This window comes from Hemitrygon akajei, unplaced genomic scaffold (assembly GCF_048418815.1).
Source record: "Hemitrygon akajei unplaced genomic scaffold, sHemAka1.3 Scf000052, whole genome shotgun sequence".
Lineage (NCBI taxonomy): Eukaryota > Metazoa > Chordata > Chondrichthyes > Myliobatiformes > Dasyatidae > Hemitrygon > Hemitrygon akajei.
The window spans coordinates 63,443-84,027 of record NW_027331938.1 but is presented as its reverse complement, the minus strand read 5'-3'; the positions used below and the strand labels follow the sequence as shown (position 1 = coordinate 84,027).

The 20,585-nt window shown below is 52.0% G+C and overlaps 1 protein-coding gene across 1 annotated transcript in view; it reads left to right on the top strand.

Moving 5' to 3' along the window:
- The first annotated feature begins 6,631 nt into the window (after positions 1-6,631).
- The window catches only part of LOC140721192 (NACHT, LRR and PYD domains-containing protein 3-like), a 44,456-nt gene continuing 30,502 nt past the window's right edge, over positions 6,632-20,585 (top strand). Inside the window, exons 1-2 of the mRNA XM_073036051.1 lie at positions 6,632-6,712; positions 11,269-12,539. Coding sequence (XP_072892152.1) covers positions 6,632-6,712; positions 11,269-12,539 — 1,352 coding nt within the window. The remainder of the gene's footprint in view (positions 6,713-11,268; positions 12,540-20,585) is intronic.

Sequence of the window (20,585 nt, the reverse complement as noted above, 5' to 3'; positions counted from 1 at the left end):
AGACAATAGACAATAAGTGCAGAAGTAGACCATTCGGCCCTTCGAACCTGCACCGCCATTTTAAGATCATGGCTGATCAATTACTATCAATTACTATCTAGGCCTCATATGGAGCCAGTGATCATTAATGGAGAATCTGTGGAGCAGGTTAAGACCTACAAGTATCTGGGAGTACAGTTAGACGAGAAGCTAGACTGGACTGCCAACACAGATGCATTGTGCAGGAAGGCACAGAGTCGACTGTACTTCCTTAGAAGGTTGGCGTCATTCAATGTCTGCAGTGAGATGCTGAAGATGTTCTATAGGTCAGTTGTTGAGAGCGCCCTCTTCTTTGTGGTGGCGTGTTGGGGAGGAAGCATTAAGAAGAAGGACGCCTCACGTCTTAATAAGCTGGTAAGGAAGGCGGGCTCTGTCGTGGGCAAAGTACTGGAGAGTTTAACATCGGTAGCTGAGCGAAGGGCGCTGAGTAGGCTACGGTCAATTATGGAAAACCCTGAACATCCTCTACATAGCACCATCCAGAGACAGAGAAACAGTTTCAGCGACAGGTTATTATCGATGCAATGCTCCTCAGACAGGATGAAGAGGTCAATACTCCCCAATGCCATTAGGCTTTACAATTCAACTGCCAGGACTTAAGAACTTTTTTTTTTAAAGCTATTATTAATGCTTTTTGAGTTAGTGATTTAGATGCATATCATATTATTACTGAGTTAAGTATGTATGTCATTAGTTTTTGCTACAACAAGTGTATGGGACATTGGAAAAAATGTTGAATTTCCCCATGGGGATGAATAAAGTATCTATCTATCTATCTATCTATCTATCTATACCCGGTTCCTGCCTTGTCCCCATATCCCTTGATTCCCCTATCCATAAGATACCTATCTAGCTCCTTCTTGAAAGCATCCAGAGAATTGGCCTCCACTACCTTCCGAGGCAGTGCATTCCAGACCCCCACAACTCTCTGGGAGAAGAAGTTTTTCCTTAACTCTATCCTAAATGACCTATCCCTTATTTTCAAACCATGCCCTCTGTTACTGGACTCTCCCAGCATCTGGAACATATTTCCTGCCTCTATCTTGTCCAATCCCTTAATTCTAGCGTGTACAAGCCAGTCTCTCTAACCTCTCTGCGTAAGACAGTCCAGACAGCCCGGGAATTAACCTCGTGAATCTACGCTGCACTTCCTCTACAGCCAGGATGTCCTTCCTTAACCCTGGAGACCAAAACTGTACACAATACTCCAGGTGTGGTCTCACCAGGGCCCTGTACAAATGCAAGAGGATTTCCTTGCTCTTGTACTCAATTCCCTTTGTAATAAAGGCCAACATTCCATTAGCCTTCTTCACTGCCAGCTGCACTTGCTCATTCACCGTCAGTGAACAAGGACTCCTAGATCTCTTTGTATTTCTCCCTTACCCAACTCTACACCGTTCAGATAATAATCTGCCTTCCTGTTCTTACTCCCAAAGTGGATAACCTCACACTTATTCACATTAAACGCCATCTGCCAAGTATCTGCCCACTCACCCAGCCTATCCAAGTCACCCTGAATTCTCCTAACATCCTCATCACATGTCACATTGCCACCCAGCTTAGTATCATTAGCAAATTTGCTGATGTGATTTTCTATGCCTTCATCCAAATCGTTAACGTAAATGGTAAACAGCTGTGGTCCCAATACCGAGCCCTGTGGCACCCCACTAGTCACCACCTGCCATTCCGAGAAACACCCATTCACCGCTACCCTTTGCTTTCTATCTGCCAACCAGTTTTCTATCCATGTCAATGCCTTCCCCCCGATGCCCTGAGCTTTGATTTTACCAACCAATCTTCTATGTGGGACCTTATCAAATGCCTTTTGAAAATCGAGGTACACTACATCCACTGGATGTAGTCTAATTTCCTGGTTACATCCTCGAAAAGCTCCAATAGATTAGTCAAGCATTATTTACCCTTGGTAAATCCATGCTGGTTCGGCCCAATCCTATCACTGCTATCTAGATATGCCACTATTTCATCCTTAATAATGGACTCTAGCATCTTTCCCACTACCGATGTCAGGCTGACAGGTCGATAGTTCTCTGTTTTCTCCCTCCCTCCTTTCTTAAAAAGTGGGATAACATTAGCCATTCTCCAATCCTCAGGAACTGATCCTGAATCTAAGGAACATTGAAAAATGATTACCAATGCATCCGCAATTTCCAGGGACACCTCCTTTAGTGCCCTAGGGTGCAGACAATCTGGACCTGGGGATTTGTCAGCCTTCAGTCCCATCAGTCTTCTCATTACCGTTTCCTTCCGAATGTCAATCTGTTTCATTTCCTCTGTTACCATATGTTCTTGGCCCATCCATACATCTGGGAGATTGCCTGTGTCTTCCTTAGTGAAAACAGATCTAAAGTACTCATTAAATGCTTCTACCATCTCTCTGTTTCCCATAACAATTTCACCCAATTCATTCTTCATGGGCCCAACATTGTTCTTAACTATCTTCTTTCTCTTCACATACCCAAAAAAGCTTTTGCTATCTTCCTTTATATTCCTGGCTAGCTTGCGTTCGTATCTCATTTTTTCGCACCGTATTGTCTTTTTAGTTAAGTTCTGTTGTTCCTTAAAAACTTCCCAATCATCTGTCCTCCCACTCACCTTAGCTCTGTCATATTTCCTTTTTTTAATGCTATGCAATTTTTGACTTCCTTTGTCAACCACTGTGGCCCCTTCCCACCCTTTGAATCCTTCCTTCTCTGGGGGATGAACTGATTTTGCACCTTGTGCATTATTCCCAAGAATACCTGCCATTGCTGCGTGGTAGATCATGTTTGACCAATCTATTAGAGTTTATCGAGGAAGTTACCAGGAAAGTGGATGAAGGGAAGGCAGTGGATGTTGTATACATGGACTTCAGTAAGGCCTTTGGCAAAGTCCCGCATGGGAGGTTAGTTAGGAAGATTCAGTCGCTAGATATACATGGAGAGGTAGTAAATTGGATTAGACATTGGCTCAATGGAAGAAGACAGAGAGTGGTAGTGGAGGATTGCTACTCTGAGTGGAGGCCTGTGTCTAGTGATGTGCCACGGGGATCAGTGCTGGGGTCCATTGTTAGTTGTCATCTATCTCAATGATCTGGATGAGAATGTGGCAAATTGGATCAGCAAATTTGCTGATGATACAAAGATTGGAGGTGTAGTGGACAGTGAGGAAGGTTTTCAAAGCTTGCAGAGGGATTTGGACCAGCTGGAAAAATGGGCTGAAAAATGGCAGATAGAGTTTCATGCGGACAAGTGAGAGGTTTTGCACTTCGGAAGGTCAAACCAAATTAGAACATACAAGGTAAATGGTAGGACACTGAGGAGGGCAGTAGAACAGAGGGATCTGGGAGTATAGATACATAATTCCCTGAAAGTGGCTTCACAAGTAGATAGGGTCGTAAAGAGAGCTTTTGGTACATTGGCCTTTATAAATCAAGGTACTGAGTATAAGTGTTGGAACGTAATGGTGAGGTTCTATAAGACATTGGTGAGACCGAATTTGGAGTATTTTGTGCAGTTTTGGTCACCTAATTACAAGAAGGATATTAATAAGGTTGAAAGAGTGCAGAGAAGGTTTACAAAGATGTTGCCGGGACTTGAGAAACTGAGTTACAGGGAAAGTTTGAACAGGTTAGGACTTTATAGATAGATAGATAGATAGATACTTTATTCATCCCCATGGGGAAATTCAACCTTTTTTCCAATGTCCCATACACTTGTTGTAGCAAAAACTAATTACATACAATACTTAACTCAGTAAGAATATGATATGCATCTAAATCACTAACTCAAAAAGCATTAATAATAGCTTAAAAAAAGTTCTTAAGTCCTGGCAGTTGAATTGTAAAGCCTAATGGCATTGGGGAGTATTGACCTCTTCATCCTGTCTGAGGAGCATTGCATCGATAGTAACCTGTCGCTGAAACTGCTTCTCTGTCTCTGGATGGTGCTATGTAGAGGATGTTCAGGGTTTTCCATAATTGACCGTAGCCTACTCAGCGCCCTTCGCTCAGCCACCGATGTTAAACTCTCCAGTACTTTGCCCACGACAGAGCCCGCCTTCCTTACCAGCTTATTAAGACGTGAGGCGTCCCTCTTCTTAATGCTTCCTACCCAACACGCCACCACAAAGAAGAGGGCGCTCTCCACAACTGACCTATAGAACATCTTCAGCATCTCGCTGCAGACATTGAATGACGCCAACCTTCTAAGGAAGTACAGTCGACTCTGTGCCTTCCTGCACAAGGCATCTGTGTTGGCAGTCCAGTCTAGCTTCTCGTCTAACTGTACTCCCAGATACTTGTAGGTCTTAACCTGCTCCACACATTCTCCATTAATGATCACTGGCTCCATATGAGGTCTAGATCTCCTAAAGTCCACCACCATCTCCTTGGTCTTGGATATCCCATATCCCCTTGCATATAGGAGAATGAGAGGTGATTTGATAGAGGTGTATAAAATTATGATGGGTATAGATAGAGGGAATTCAAGCAGACTTTTTCCACTGAGGCTAGGGGAGAAAATAAATCAGAGGTCATGGGTTAAGGGTGAAGGGGGAAACGTTTAAAGGGACATTGGGGAAGGTGCTTCTTCACACAGAGAGTGGTGGGAGTCTGGAATGAGCTGCCTGATGAAGTGGTGAATGCGGGATCACTTTGACATTTAAGAAAAACTTGGACAGGTATATGGATGAGAGGGGTTTGGAGGGATATGGTCCAGTTGCAGGTCAGTGGGACTAGGCAGAAAAATGGTTCGGCACAGCCAAGAAGGGCCAAAAGGCCTGTTTCTGTGCTGTAATGTTCTATGGTTCTATCTGAGGTGAAAGAGGTGCTGTTGTGCCTTTTTTCGCCACTCAATTGATGTGTACAGACCACGTGAGGTCCTCAGTGATGTGAATGCCAAGGAACTTAAAGTTGTACACCCTCTCAACCCCACATCAATTGATGTCAATAGGGGTTAGTCTATCTCCATTCCTCTTGTCTTTGCAACATTGCATCCAGCTCCTTTGTTTTGGCGACACTGAGGCAGAGGTTGTTTTCTTGTCACAACTGTGTCAGTGTGGTGACTTCTTCTGTGTAGGCTGCCTCGTTATTATTTGAGATTTGACCAATAGATATAGTATCCTCAGCAAATTTAATTAGCAGCTTGGAGCTGTGGGTAGCGACACTGTCATTCGCATACAGAGAGTAAAGGAGGGTGCTTAGGACACAGCCCTGAGGGGCTCCTGTGTTGAGGGTCGAGGGGCAGAGGTGAGGGAACCCACTCTTACCACTTGCTGGTGATCTGACAGGAAATCCAGGACCCAGCTGCACAAGGCAGGGTGAAGGCCGAGGTCTCTGAGCTTCTTGTCGAGCCTGGAGGGAATGATGGTATTGAATGCTGAACTGTAGTCTAATAACATCATTCTCACATAAGCATCCCTCTTCTCCAGATGTTTAAGGAGGTGTGCAGAGCAGTGGCTATTGTGTCATCTGTTGATCGGTTGTGTCGGTAGGTGAATTGTAGGGGGTCCAGTGTGGGTGGTAGCAAGCTGCAGATGCAATCCTTGACCAGTCTCTCAAAGCATTTGCTTATTATTGAGGTGAGTGCGACAGGACGCCAGACGTTCAGGCATGTTGCCTTAGTTGTTTTAGGTACAGGAACAATGGTGGATGATTTGAAGCAGGAGGGAACTCTACACTGGGAGAGGGTGAGATTAAAAATATCCGTAAATACACCTGCCAGTTGTGCCGCGCGCATCCTGAGTACCCGCCCTGGGACGCCGTCCGGTCCCGCAGGCTTGCGACTGTCCACTCGTTGGACTGTCCACCTGCGAACTTCAGCCTAAGAGATGACCAATGTGCAGGTCGCTTTGTCGGCTCTCCTCGGGGTCTCAGTGTTGGCGATATCGAACCGAGCGTAAAGAGACTTAGATCCTCTGGGAGACAGGCAGTGATGTTGGCAGCACCACTGCACTTAGGTCTGAAGTCTGCATTGGGATGCAGAGCTTGCCATAAGCTGTGTGTGTTGTTGGTGGAGAGTTGTGCCTGAATACGATCTCTGTATTGTCGTTTCGCTGCCTGGATAACTTTGCACAGATCGGAGCTGAATTTCTTGAGCTCCTGCTGATCACTGGCAATGTAAGCAGTCGGTCACACGGCAAGTGCTGTTCACACAGAACTGTTGATACAAATTTTGTGGTTTGGGAAGTCCTGACCGATTTCTGAAGGAAATCATCTCCCCTCTGTCACAATAACACACAACTGGGGGATGTTGTTATTACACAGCTGTGATAATAACAGCCGGGAACTCCCTTGGCAGCCGGAAAGGTTTACACAGCAGCACCAGGTACTCCAGATCCGGGGAACAAAAGGGTTTGAGGGCATGGACATTCCGGGGTTCCACCAAGCATTAATGATCATGAAACATACCCTAAATCCTGTTCTCTTCCCAAATAGGTGTGTGTGTGTGTGTGTGTGTGTGTGTGTGTGTGTGTGTGTGTGTGTGTGTGTGTGTGTGTGTGTGTGTGTGTGTGTGTGTGTGTGTGTGTGTGTGTGTGGTGTGTGTGTGTGTGTGTGTGTGTGTGTGAGAGAGAGAGAGTGGGGTGGTGGTACTCGATGACGACACGATTGTTGGTGAACGGTAGGGGCCAATTCTGGATCTGTGGACCCGGGAGCAGCTGGGATGCAGGCGCTTGGGTAGTTGGATCCTTCTTGCATCCCCTCTTCTTTTCAGCAGTCGCTCTTCTGAGTTCCTCAGAATTCCTGGCTTTTCCGTGGATCAGCGGCTGCCACTCGTTGACCTCCATATTTACCTGAGAGAGCCTCTGCTTAATTTGGTCCTTGTACCTCCTGCGCGGAGCACCACGATCTCTCTTGCCCCGAGAGAGTTCTCCGTAGAGTACTGCTTTCGGTAACCTGGAGTTATCCATGCGAGACATGTGGCCTGTCAGACGGTGGATCTGGCTGAGCAGCGAAGTGGCTTCAGGGCCTGGAAGTTGAACATATATAGCTGTGCATGTCTGTGTGATTATATGAAATATTAAACTAAATAAGTAGTGCAGATATAGAAATTTAAAAAGAGATTAGTGAGGCAGTATCGATGGGTTCAATGTCCATTCGGAAACTGGATGGTCGAGGAGAAGTTGCTCCTGAATCGTTGAGTGTTCGCCTTACTCCGTTCCTCGTGAATCAGACGGTGATGCAGCCAGTTACAATGCTCTGCAAGTCACACCTGTAGAAATATTCGAGTGATGCTGGAAACTCCTGATGAAATATAGCCACTGTTGTGCCTTCTCTGCAGTTGCATTGATATATTGGGTCCAGGTTAGATACTCGGAGATACTGACAGCCAGGAATTTGGAATTGCTCACTCTTTCCACATCAGATCCCTCTGTGAGGACTGGTGTGTCGTGTTTCCTCATCTCGCCTTTTCTGAAATCCACAATTAGCTCTATTGACACACTGTCATAACGCAAGCAGGATTCAGCACTCCATACACCCATATGCAAATCTGATAAGGGGTACACATCACTGAACGTAAATGAAAGCATAACCCATAAAAATGAAGAAACTATCATAATAGTAGAAAACGTTAACCAATGGAAGAGTCTGACTCCCCACGGAGGACATCCACACGATCGGAGCCGATTAGATGTCGACAAGGAAGCGTCGAGCTCCTGGCTCAGAGTTGGAGACTTCTTCCCAGAAACAGAAGGGATCATTGTAGCAATACAGGACAAGGTTGTTGACACATGTAGTTATCGATAATACAGAATAAACGACTGATAGGTCCAAGACGATATATGCTGAAAATTATAAGAGAAACTACAACCAATCCGACTTTACAAGATCCTGCAGTAGTTCAACTGAATCTCATTACTTGCGCAAGCACAATAAAATGGCGGACAACATTCACAAAAACATTGCTTAAACTACAACTGATGAAAAACACCATAATTTACTAAACGTACAAGCCTCTTCCACTTTTAGAGTTAGAGTCCTTCATATCATACTGTGTCCGATCATTATTTCGGATAGGATAATCCATGATATGCGTTCGGATGTAATTTTACAGGATAAACAAGCAAAAGCAACTTTTCAAATATATATAGCTATTCCAAACACACATAACTTACAGAAATGAACTAGTAAAAAACAATACCAGAAATATGTTGAATTGAAAGGGCAAAATGAAAGACTATGGAACACGAACAGGGTATTATTTATCCCAATCGTAATATCAATAACTGGTATCGTCCTAAAGGCTTTACAGAATAGTATTAATAAATTAGGCCCACACGGCGATACTTGTGTAAATCTTCGAAAACCTATAATACTATACACCACGAGAATAGTCTGAAATCTCCTATCAATTGAGACATGAGTGTGCTTGGCTATGCCTGTACCTCAAGTTTTACCAGCTTAGGCTAAGATAATAATAATAATAATAATAATAATAATAATAATAATAATAATAATAATAATAATAATAATAATGACTTATTTATAAAGCACCTTTCATCCAGACGATGCCGTTCAAACCGCAATACAACGGGATAAAGTGCAAACTAGAAAATAAAAGACAAAATGTGTCAGTCCTAATATACACCTCAGACTTCTGCACAGTACTGTAGTTTAAGGTGTTGATTTCTACAGTTTAGGAACATAGTCACAAAAAAACTCAACGCTGACCTCCCAATGATCCTTTGGCCTTCTACCTTATCGTCTGCCTGCACTGCATTTTCTCGGCAACTGAAACACTGTTTCCCTGAGCTATTCTGTTCCATTTTTCCTTGTACAACCTCATTGCACCGATGTGATGTAATGATCTATCTGGATCGCATGCAGAAAAGTTTTCCATTTTCAGTGGTGCATGTCACAATAATAAACCAATTTACCGATTCATTGTCAATAATACAGCGCCCCTTGGTTGCTTAAGATTGTTATAGCCGGGGGGAGGGGGGGTGACAGTGCGGATGAGCTGCCGCGACCTATTAAATGCTCCCAGTGGCGAGTAGCCTCTGTCCAGCTCTTGGTCTTCACGTGCGGTTTAGCCACTAATCCCAGTGGAAGCGTTTCTTCCCACAGGAGAAGGGGCAGAGGTGGGTTACTGGTGCCTTACAACCAGTCACTTTGGGCAGATGGGGCTTGTTGGCTGTGATTGGCAGCTCACCCAGGAACAAGAAAACTCTGATCTCAAAACTCCACTGCCTTGTAACTGTAACCCCTCATGGGGAAGAGTTTGGGAGTAAACCCAATGGGAAAAGCCTGGAGCTGGAGTCCCTGAGTCAGTGTTAAATGGTGTTCAACGCAGACTGGCATCTCCTGCGACACCTCTGGTGCCAAGTTGCGTCAGTCTCTGCCGTTCCTTTGTGTACATCAGATGCAAGGAGAGAGGGAGCTTGCTACATCGGCAGAAGCTTCCTCTCCATATCGGAGTGTCCCGGCTTGCAGGGGCAGGACATCCATGGTCGACTCTGACAGACGGAGGCCTCATTAGACAGAGCCCCACACCCCTACAGCAAGACTGATGAGTAGCAGTTGCCAAGACTTCACCACCCTCTCCCACAGACACGACGTACATCACTGAGACAGACGCTTGTGGCTTCTTCCATTAACACAGATTCCATCTTTCCACCAATCCTCCATCACTGCGATTGAAAACTACTCATTTTCATTCCTGTCATTCCGATGGGTTATCGATCCGCAAATTCACTGTGATTCTCCCCCAGACGCTGCCCGACTTGAGTATTTCCCGCGCATTCTGCTCCTGTTTTGATGCAAGAGCAGTGGACACCTGTCACTCCCCAGTGTGCAGATTGGCCAAAATGCACAGTGTCCTGCTCTCCATAGTTCCACACCAGATCAACATTAACATCCTCTGTTAATGATGCAAACAATGCCTTAAATATAGTGAAATGTTGTTGTAACCGGAGGTGCAGTCAGGATTGCAATAGGATATTTAAGATTCAAAAACTTTATTGTCATTCCAACCGTACATCAGCTCTGCAGGGTAGAATGAGACAGCGTTTCCCAGGAGCAGTGCAATCATAACATAACAAACACAACACTAAATAATAAAACACAACAGCCACATGTCGCTTTAAATCAAGTTATAAGTGTTCGGTGCAAGTTAAAAGTGTCCAAAGCAGAGTTAGGTAGAGCAGCTATTTAGCAGTCTGACTGCCTGTGGGAGGAAGCTGTTTAGTAGCCTTGTGGTTTTAGTTTTGATGCTCCTGTAACGTTTACCTGATGGCAGAAGAACAAACAGTTCATGGAGAGGGTGTGAGGGGTATTTAATGATGTACCGTGTCTTCTGGAGGCATCGACTCTGAATGAGGTCTTGGACAGAAGGTAGGGAGACCCCAATAACCTTCTCTACTCCCCTAACCACCCCCTGCAAGGCTTTTTTGTCGGCAGCACTGCAGCTGGAGTACCAGGTTGTGATGCAAAAGGTCAGCACACTCTCAACCACGCCTCTGTAGAATGTAGTTAAGATGTTAGTGGGGAGTGATGCTTGTTTAAGCTTCCTCAGAAAGTGCAATCAGGGGAATGTTCACCTTCACAAATAACTAGAACCAGAACATGAGAATTGGACATTTTCAGGGACATCCATTGCTGTCAATTCCGTGTCTGTGAACAGAATTTTACTTTCGGTCCTAATATCCATGGAAGCATTGAATTGATTCATGCAATCTCAAACACTGAATGTTGAAATGCAGCAATAAAGTTCTTTGTCAGATGAGCCATTTAACGTTTTGAATATGTTCTCTGTTCCCATGGAAGATGTTCAACAGAAACACAAGGAGACTCTGCGGGCACAAACTGAAACACTGAGAGTGAACACGATCCTGATGACGGAGAAGGTGAAGGTTTTCCAGCTGGATGATCGATACGCTGAGCTCACGGTCATTTCTACTGTTCGAGATCGGAAACTGGTGGAACATGAGCTGCTGGCAAGAGGCAGAGACCATGAGGATTATAGAGAGAAACAACTCCGCAGACAGCTGGAAAAAATCCATACCGATCAGTTATTCCAGAGCAGCTTTTCCCGGAGTAAAACCAAATCTGGGAGTTCGGCAGCAGTGGCCGGAGTCCCGGGGATCGGGAAAACAACGATGGTACAAAAGATTGTTTATGACTGGGCCATGGGGAAAATATACCAACAATTCCAGTTTGTCTTCAGTTTCAAATTCCGAGATTTAAACACCATTAATTGTAGAATAAACCTGAGGGAACTGATTCTGGATCAGTATCCTTACTTTGGGAATTTCCTGAGAGAAGTCTGGAAGAACGCAGAAGGATTACTGTTTATATTCGATGGTTTAGATGAATTCAAACACAAAATCGATTTTGCGGACAGTCGGAGAGATACAGAACCCAAGCACCAGTGCCCAGATCCCGAGTGGTGGTGTGAAGTGTTGGACATTGTGTACAGTTTAATCCAGGGCAAGCTGCTCCCAGGGTGTTCAGTGCTGGTGACCACCCGCCCCACTACGTTACATTTATTGGAAAAGGCGGAGATCAGTGTCTGGGCTGAAATCCTGGGATTTGTTGATGAGGAACGGAAGGAATATTTCATCAGACATTTTGAAGATCAGACGGTGGCCGAAGCTGTTTTCAAACACGTGAAGGAGAACGATATCCTGTACACCATGAGCTACAACCCCTCCTACTGCTGGATCCTCGCTCTGGCACTGGGCCCCTTCTTCACACAAAGAGTCAGGGACCCGCAGCGAGTTCCCAAGACCATCACCCAACTGTACTCCTACTATATTTACAACATCCTGAAAAACCACGGCCGTGAGATTGAGAGCCCCCGTGATGTGTTACTCAGGGTTGGTCAGATGGCCTTCAGAGGAGTGTCCGAGAAGAAGATTGTGTTTACAGATGGAGATTTGATCAACTACAATCTGCAGCCTTCCCAGTTCCTGTCCGGGTTCCTGATGGAGCTTTTGGAGAGAGAGGATTCTGCCCAGAGCGTGGTGTACACATTCCCACACCTCACCATCCAAGAGTTTGTAGCTGCAGTCGCACAATTCCTGAATCCACATCCCGGGGATTTCCTGCAATTCCTCACTGAAGTTCACAACACGACAGATGGGCGATTTGAGGTATTTCTCCGTTTTGTTGCTGGTCTCTCCTCCCCAATGACAGCTCGGGGCCTGGTGGAGTTTCTGGGTCCATTTCCTCATGAAACAACCTGCCGGGTGATTGACTGGGTGAAGGAGGAGGTTAAACGCCAGAGTAAAAACACATGGAGTGAAGCTGGTAAAAGGAGCCTCCTGAACACATTGCACTACCTGTTTGAGTCTCAGAATCGTGGACTGGCTCAGGCCGCACTGGGATCTGTGGAAACACTTTCATTCAGTAGAGTGACACTGACCCCGATTGACTGCGCGGCCCTGTCTCATGTCATCGGATTCTGTGATACAATAAAACACCTCGACCTGGAGAACTGCAACATTCAGTGTGAAGGAATCCAGCGGCTGGGACCTGGGCTGCACAAGTGCCAGGAGTTGAGGTAACTAATTTTATCTCTCACTCGTAACAGTGAAACTGTTCTATTGTGTTATTTCAATATAAAGGGATTTGGGTTAAACTGTGATAATTCAGAGTGTAAAGAATTGTGACTAAAGCCCAGGGGATCGGTCAGTAATTCCCCAAGGACAGGAGGGTTCTGTGGTTCCTTGTGAAGGGACGTTGGAGACTTCATCAGATCAGTGAATAACGACCATTGGTTTAATGGTAGGAAATCACAGGAATGGCCGTGTTTCCTGCTGCCTGTGACACGTCCATTGACAATGTTCCTTCTCACTGTTACTTTTTAACCCAACCCCCCTTTGATTCTTAGGGATCTCGTCCCCATCCCCATTCCTTCTGTCGGCTCTCTATTACCCTTTCCTCATCCACCAGTGGAATGTCTTTTCCCCACACCCCTTCCTGAGGGATCTTTCTTCCTCATTCCCCTTCCTCCCGTGGGTTATCTCTTCCCTCCAGTGGTATCCCTTCCTCCTGTCAGATCTCTTTTCCCCATCCCCCATCCTCCTATGGGATCTCACTTCGCAAAACACCTTCATCCTGTGGGATCTCACTTCCCCATCCCCCTTCCTCTTGTGGGATCTCTCTTACCCATCCCCCTTACTCCTGCGGGAGCTCTCCCTCACATCCCCCTTTCTCCTGCGGGATCTCTCACCCCCATTCCCCTTCCTCCTGCGAGATCCCTATCCCCCAACCCCCTTCATCCTGCGGGATCCCAGTCCCCCATCCCCCATCCTCCTGCGGGATCCCTCTCCCCCAAACCCCTTCCTCCTGGGGGAGCTCTCACCCCCATCCCCCATCCTCCTGTGGGATCCCTCTCCCCCAACCCCCTTCCTCCTGCGGGAGCTCTCTCCCCCATCCCACTTCCTCCTGCGGGATCTATCTCCCCCATCCCCCTTCCTCCTGCGGGATCCCTCACCCACATTCCCCTTCCTCCTGCGGGATCACTCTACCCCATCCCGCTTCCTCCTGTGGGAACTCTCTCCATATCACCCTTCCTCCTGTGGGATCGCTCTCCCCCGTCGCACTTCCTCTTGCGGGACCTCTCGTCCCAATCCCCTTCCTCCTGTGGGATCTCTCTCCCCCAGCCCCCTTCCTCCGGCGGGATCCCTCTTTCCGTTCCCACTTCCTCCTGCGGGATCTCTCTCCCCCATCCCCCTTCTTCCTGCGGGATCTCTCTCCACCAACCCCTTCCTCTTGCGGGATCTCTGTCCACCATCCCACTTCCTCCTGCGGGATCTCTCTGCCCCATCCCGCTACCTCCTGTCGGATCTCTCTGCCACATTCCCATTCCTCCTGTGGGATCTCTCTGCCCCATCCCCCTTCCTCCTGTGGGATCTCTCTACACCATCCACCTTCCTCCGGTGGAATCACTCTCCCCCATCCCCCTTCCTCTTGTGGGATCTCTATGCCCCATCCCGCTTCCTCCTGTGGGATCTCTCTGCCCCATCCCCCTTCCTCCTGCGGGATCTCTCTGCCCCATCCGCCTTCTTCCTGAGGGATCTCTCTGCCCCATCCCTCTTCTTCCAGCGGGAACTCTCACCCTCGTCCCCCTTTCAACTGCGGGATCTCTCTCCCCCGACCCCCTTCCTCCTGCGGGACCTCCATCCCCCCGTCCTCCTTCCTCCGGCGGGAACTCTCTCTCACATCCCCCTTCCTCCTGCGGGACCTCTCTCCCCATTCCCCATTCCTCCTGCGGGAGCTCTACCCCATCCCCCTTCCTCCTGCGGGACCTCTCTCCCCCATCCCCATTCCTCCTGCGGGACGTCTCTCACACATCCCACTTCCTCCTGTGTGAGCTCTCTCCCCCATCCCCCTTCCTACTGCGGGAGCACTCTCCCCTATCCCCCTTCCTCCGGCGGGATCCCACTTCCTCCTGCGGGATCTCTCTCCCCCATCCACCTTCCTCCGGCGGGATCCCTATCCACGATCCCCCTCCTCCGGCGGGATCCCTCTCCCCCATCCCCCTTCCTCCGGCGGGATCCCTCTCCCCCATCCCCCTTCCTCCTCCGGGATCTCCCCTCCCCATCTCCCTTCCTCCTGCGGGACCTCTCTCCCCCATCCCCCTTTCTCCTGCGGGACCTCTCTCCCCCATCCCCCTTCCTGCTGCCGGAACTCTTTCCCCCATCCCCATTCCTCCTGCGGGATCTCACTCCCCCATCCCCCTTCCTCCTGCGGGATCTCTCTCCCCCATCCCCCTTCCTCCGGCGGGATCTCTCTCAACCATCCCCCATCTTCCTGAGGGATCTGTCTCCCCCATAACCCTTTCTCCTACGGGACCTCTCTCCCCCATCCCACTTCCTCTTGTGGGATATCTCCCCCATCCCCCTTCCTCTTGTGGGATATCTCTCCACCGTACCGCTTCCTCTTGTGGGATCTCTCTCCCCAGTCCGCCTTCTGCTTGTGCGATCTCACCCCCCATCCCCCTTCCTCCTGCAGGATCTCTATCCCCCATCCCTCATCCTCCTGCGGCATCTCTCTCCCCCATAACCCTTTCTCCTACGGGACCTCTCTCCCCCATCCCCGTTCCTCCTGCAGGTTCTCTCTCCCCCAGCCCCCTTCCTCCTGCGGGAAATCTCTCCCCAATCCCCCAACCTCCGGCGGCATCCCTCTCCCCAATCCCCCTTCCTCCGGCGGGATCTCTCTCCCCCATCCCCCTTCCTCCGGCGGGAACTCTCTCACCCATCCCCAAACCTTCGGCGGCATCCCTCTCCCCCATCCCCCTTCCTCCGGCGGGATCCCTCTCCCCATCCCCCTTCCTCCTGCGGGAACTTGCTACCCCATCCCCCTAACTCCTGCGGGAACTCTCTTCCCTATCCCCCTTCCTCCTGCGTGATCTCTCTCCCCCATCCCCCTTCCTGCTGCGGGAACTCTCTCCCCCATCCCCCTTTCTCCTGCAGGACCTCTCTACACCATCCCCCTTCCTCCGGAGGGATCCCTCTCCCCCATCCCCCTTCCTCCGGCGGGATCGCTCAACCGATCCCCCTTCCTCCTCCAGGATCTCCCCTCCCCATCTCTCTTCCTCCTGCGGGACCTCTCTCACCCATCCCCCTTTCTCCTGCGGGACCTCTCTCCCCCATCCCCGTTCCTCCTGCGGGATCTCTCTCTCCCATCCTCCATCCTACTGCGGGAACTCTCTCCCCCATCCCCCTTCCTCCTGTGGGACGTCTCTCCCCCATCCCCGTTCCTCCGGCGGGATCCCTCTCCCCATCCCCCTTCCTCCTGCGGGAACTCGCTACCCCATCCCCCTAACTCCTGCGGGAACTCTCTTCCCTATCCCCCTTCCTCCTGCGTGATCTCTCTCCCCCATTCCCCTTCCTGCTGCGGGAACTCTCTCCCCCATCCCCCTTTCTCCTGCGGGACCTCTCTACACCATCCCCCTTCCTCCGGAGGGATCCCTCTCCCCCATCCCCCTTCCTCCGGCGGGATCGCTCAACCGATTCCCCTTCCTCCTCCAGGATCTCCCCTCCCCATCTCTCTTCCTCCTGCGGGACCTCTCTCACCCATCCCCCTTTCTCCTGCGGGACCTCTCTCCCCCATCCCCGTTCCTCCTGCGGGATCTCTCTCCCCCATCCTCTATCCTACTGCGGGAACTCTCTCCCCCATCCCCCTTTCTCCTGTGGGACGTCTCTCCCCCATCCCCGTTCGTCCTGCGGGATCTCGCTCACCATTCCCTTCTTCCTGCGGGAGCTCTCTCCGCCTTGCCCCTTCCTCCTGTGGGATCTCTCCCCCCGTCTACCTTCCTCCTGTGGGATCACTCCCCCCGTCTACCTTCCTCCTGTGGGATCTCTCTCCCCCTTCCCCCTTCCTCCAGTGGGAGCACTCTCCGCGACTCCCTTCCTTGTGCGGGATTCTCTCCCCCATCCCCCTACCTCCTGCGGGATCTCTCTCCCCCGTCCCCCTTCCTCCTGTGGGATCTCTATCCCCCATTCCCCTTCTTCCTGCGGGATCTCTATCCCCCATCCCCCTTCCTCCTGTGGGATCTCTATCCCCCATTCTCCTTCCTCCAGTGAGAGCACTCTCCCCGTCTCCCTTCCTTGTGCGGGAACTCTTTCCCCCATCCCCCTTTCTCCTGCGGGATCTCTCTCCCCCATCCCCGTTCCTCCTGCGGGATCTCTGTCACCCATCTCCCTTCCTCCTGCGGGATCTCGCTCCTCATCCCCCTTCCTTCTGCGGGAGCTCTCTCGCCCTTCTCCCTTCCTCTTGTGGGATATCTCTCCCCCATCCCACTTCCTCTTGTGGGATATCTCCCCCATCCCCCTTCCTCTTGTGGGATATCTCTCCACCGTACCGCTTCCTCTTGTGGGATCTCTCTCCCCAGTCCGCCTTCTGCTTGTGCGATCTCACCCCCCGTCCCCCTTCCTCTTGTGGGATCAGTCCTCCCGTCCACCTTCCTCCTGTGGGATCTCTCTCCGACATCCCACTTCCTCCTGCGGGAGCACTCGCCCACATCCCCCTTCCTCCTGTGGGAGCTCTCTCCGCCATCCCCCTTCCTCCTGTGGCAACTCTCTCCCCCATCCCCCTTCCTCCTGCGGCATCTCTCTCCCACATCCCCCTTCCTCCTGCGGCATCTCTCTCTCCCATCCCCCTTCCTCCTGCGGGACCTCTCTCCCCCATCCCCATTCCTCCTGCGGGACCTCACTCCCCCATCCCCATTCCTCCTGTGGGATCTCTGTCCCCCATCTCCCTTCCTCCTGCGGGATCTCTCTCCCCATCCCCCTTCTTCCTGCGGCAGCTCTCTCCCCCTTCCTTCCTCTTGTGGGATATCTCTCCCCCTTCCACCTTCCTCCCGCGGGAGCTCTCTCGCCCTTCTCCCTTCCTCTTGTGGGATATCTCTCCCCCATCCCACTTCCTCTTGTGGGATATCTCTCCCCCATCCCCCTTCCTCTTGTGGGATATCTCTCCCCCATCCCCCTTCCTCTTGTGGGATATCTCTCCCCCATCCCACTTCCTCTTGTGGGATATCTCTCCCCCATCCCCCTTCCTCTTGTGGGATATCTCTCCCCCGTCCCGCTTCCTCTTGTGGGATCTCTCTCCCCGTCCACCTTCCTCCTGTGGGATCTCTCTCCCCCATCCCCCTTCCTCCTGCGGGAGCACTCGCCCCCATCCCCCTTCCTCCTGTGGGAGCTCTCTCCCCGTCTCCCTTCCTCCTGCGGGATCTCTCTCCCCTATCCCCCTACCTCCTGCGGGATCTCTCTCCCCCGTCCCCCTTCCTCCTGCGTGATCTCTATCCCCATCACCATTCTCCTGTGGGATCTCTCTCCCCCGACCCCCTTCCTCCTGCGGGACCTCCATCCCCCCGTCCCCCTTCCTCCGGCAGGAACTCTCTCTCACATCCCCCTTCCTCCTGCGGGACCTCTCTCCCCATTCCCCATTCCTCCTGCGGGAGCTCTACCCCATCCCCCTTCCTCCTGCGGGACCTCTCTCCCCCATCCCCATTCCTCCTGCGGGACGTCTCTTCCCCATCCCCCTTCCTCCTGTGTGACCTCTCTCCCCCATCCCCCTTCCTCTTGTGGGACCTCTCTCACACATCCCACTTCCTCCTGTGTGAGCTCTCTCCCCCATCCCCCTTCCTCCTGCGGGAGCACTCTCCCCCATCCCCCTTCCTCCGGCGGGATCCCACTTCCTCCTGCGGGATCTCTCTCCCCCATCCACCTTCCTCCGGCGGGATCCTTATCCACGATCCCCCTCCTCCGGCGGGATCCCTCTCCCCCATCCCCCTTCCTCCGGCGGGATCCCTCTCCCCCATCCCCCTTCATCCTCCGGGATCTCCCCTCCCCATCTCCCTTCCTCCTGCGGGACCTCTCTCCCCCATCCCCCTTTCTCCTGCGGGACCTCTCTCCCCCATCCCCCTTCCTGCTGCCGGAACTCTTTCCCCCATCCCCATTCCTCCTGCGGGATCTCACTCCCCCATCCCCCTTCCTCCTGCGGGATCTCTCTCCCCCATCCCCCTTCCCCCGGCGGGATCTCTCTCAACCATCCCCCATCTTCCTGAGGGATCTGTCTCCCCCATAACCCTTTCTCCTACGGGACCTCTCTCCCCCATCCCACTTCCTCTTGTGGGATATCTCCCCCATCCCCCTTCCTCTTGTGGGATATCTCTCCAACGTACCGCTTCCTCTTGTGGGATCTCTCTCCCCAGTCCGCCTTCTGCTTGTGCGATCTCACCCCCCATCCCCCTTCCTCCTGCAGGATCTCTATCCCCCATCCCTCATCCTCCTGCGGCATCTCTCTCCCCCATAACCCTTTCTCCTACGGGACCTCTCTCCCCCATCCCCGTTCCTCCTGCAGGTTCTCTCTCCCCCCAGCCCCCTTCCTCCTGCGGGAAATCTCTCCCCAATCCCCCAACCTCCGGCGGCATCCCTCTCCCCAATCCCCCTTCCTCCGGCGGGATCTCTCTCCCCCATCCCCCTTCCTCCGGCGGGAACTCTCTCACCCATCCCCAAACCTTCGGCGGCATCCCTCTCCCCCATCCCCCTTCCTCCGGCGGGATCCCTCTCCCCATCCCCCTTCCTGCTGCGGGAACTCTCTCCCCCATCCCCCTTTCTCCTGCAGGACCTCTCTACACCATCCCCCTTCCTCCGGAGGGATCCCTCTCCCCCATCCCCCTTCCTCCGGCGGGATCGCTCAACCGATCCCCCTTCCTCCTCCAGGATCTCCCCTCCCCATCTCTCTTCCTCCTGCGGGACCTCTCTCACCCATCCCCCTTTCTCCTGCGGGACCTCTCTCCCCCATCCCCGTTCCTCCTGCGGGATCTCTCTCCCCCATCCTCCATCCTACTGCGGGAACTCTCTTCCCCATCCCCCTTCCTCCTGTGGGACGTCTCTCCCCCATCCCCGTTCCTCCGGCGGGATCCCTCTCCCCATCCCCCTTCCTCCTGCGGGAACTCGCTACCCCCATCCCCCTAACTCCTGCGGGAACTCTCTTCCCTATCCCCCTTCCTCCTGCGTGATCTCTCTCCCCCATTCCCCTTCCTGCTGCGGGAACTCTCTCCCCCATCCCGCTTTCTCCTGCGGGACCTCTCTACACCATCCCCCTTCCTCCGGAGGGATCCCTCTCCCCCATCCCCCTTCCTCCGGCGGGATCGCTCAACCGATTCCCCTTCCTCCTCCTGGATCTCCCCTCCCCATCTCTCTTCCTCCTGCGGGACCTCTCTCACCCATCCCCCTTTCTCCTGCGGGACCTCTCTCCCCCATCCCCGTTCCTCCTGCGGGATCTCTCTCCGCCATCCTCTATCCTACTGCGGGAACTCTCTCCCCCATCCCCCTTTCTCCTGTGGGACGTCTCTCCCCCATCCCCGTTCCTCCTGCGGGATCTCGCTCCCCATTCCCTTCTTCCTGCGGGAGCTCTCTCCGCCTTGCCCCTTCCTCCTGCGGGAGCTCACTCGCCCTTCCCACTTCCTCTTGTGGGATATCTCTCCCCCATCCCACTTCCTCTTGTGGGATATCTCACCCCCATCCCCCTTCCTCTTGTGGGATATCTCTACCCCGTCCCGCTTCCTCTTGTGGGATCTCTCTCCCCATCCCCCTTCCTCCTGTGGGATCTCTCCCCCCGTCTACCTTCCTCCTGTGGGATCACTCCCCCCGTCTACCTTCCTCCTGTGGGATCTCTCTCCCCCTTCCCCCTTCCTCCAGTGGGAGCACTCTCCGCGACTCCCTTCCTTGTGCGGGATTCTCTCCCCCATCCCCCTACCTCCTGCGGGATCTCTCTCCCCCGTCCCCCTTCCTCCTGTGGGATCTCTATCCCCCATTCCCCTTCCACCTGCGGGATCTCTATCCCCCATCCCCCTTCCTCCTGTGGGATCTCTATCCCCCATTCTCCTTCCTCCAGTGAGAGCACTCTCCCCGTCTCCCTTCCTTGTGCGGGAACTCTTTCCCCCATCCCCCTTTCTCCTGCGGGATCTCTATCCCCCATCCCCGTTCCTCCTGCGGGATCTCTGTCACCCAACTCCCTTCCTCCTGCGGGATCTCGCTCCTCATCCCCCTTCCTTCTGCGGGAGCTCTCTCGCCCTTCTCCCTTCCTCTTGTGG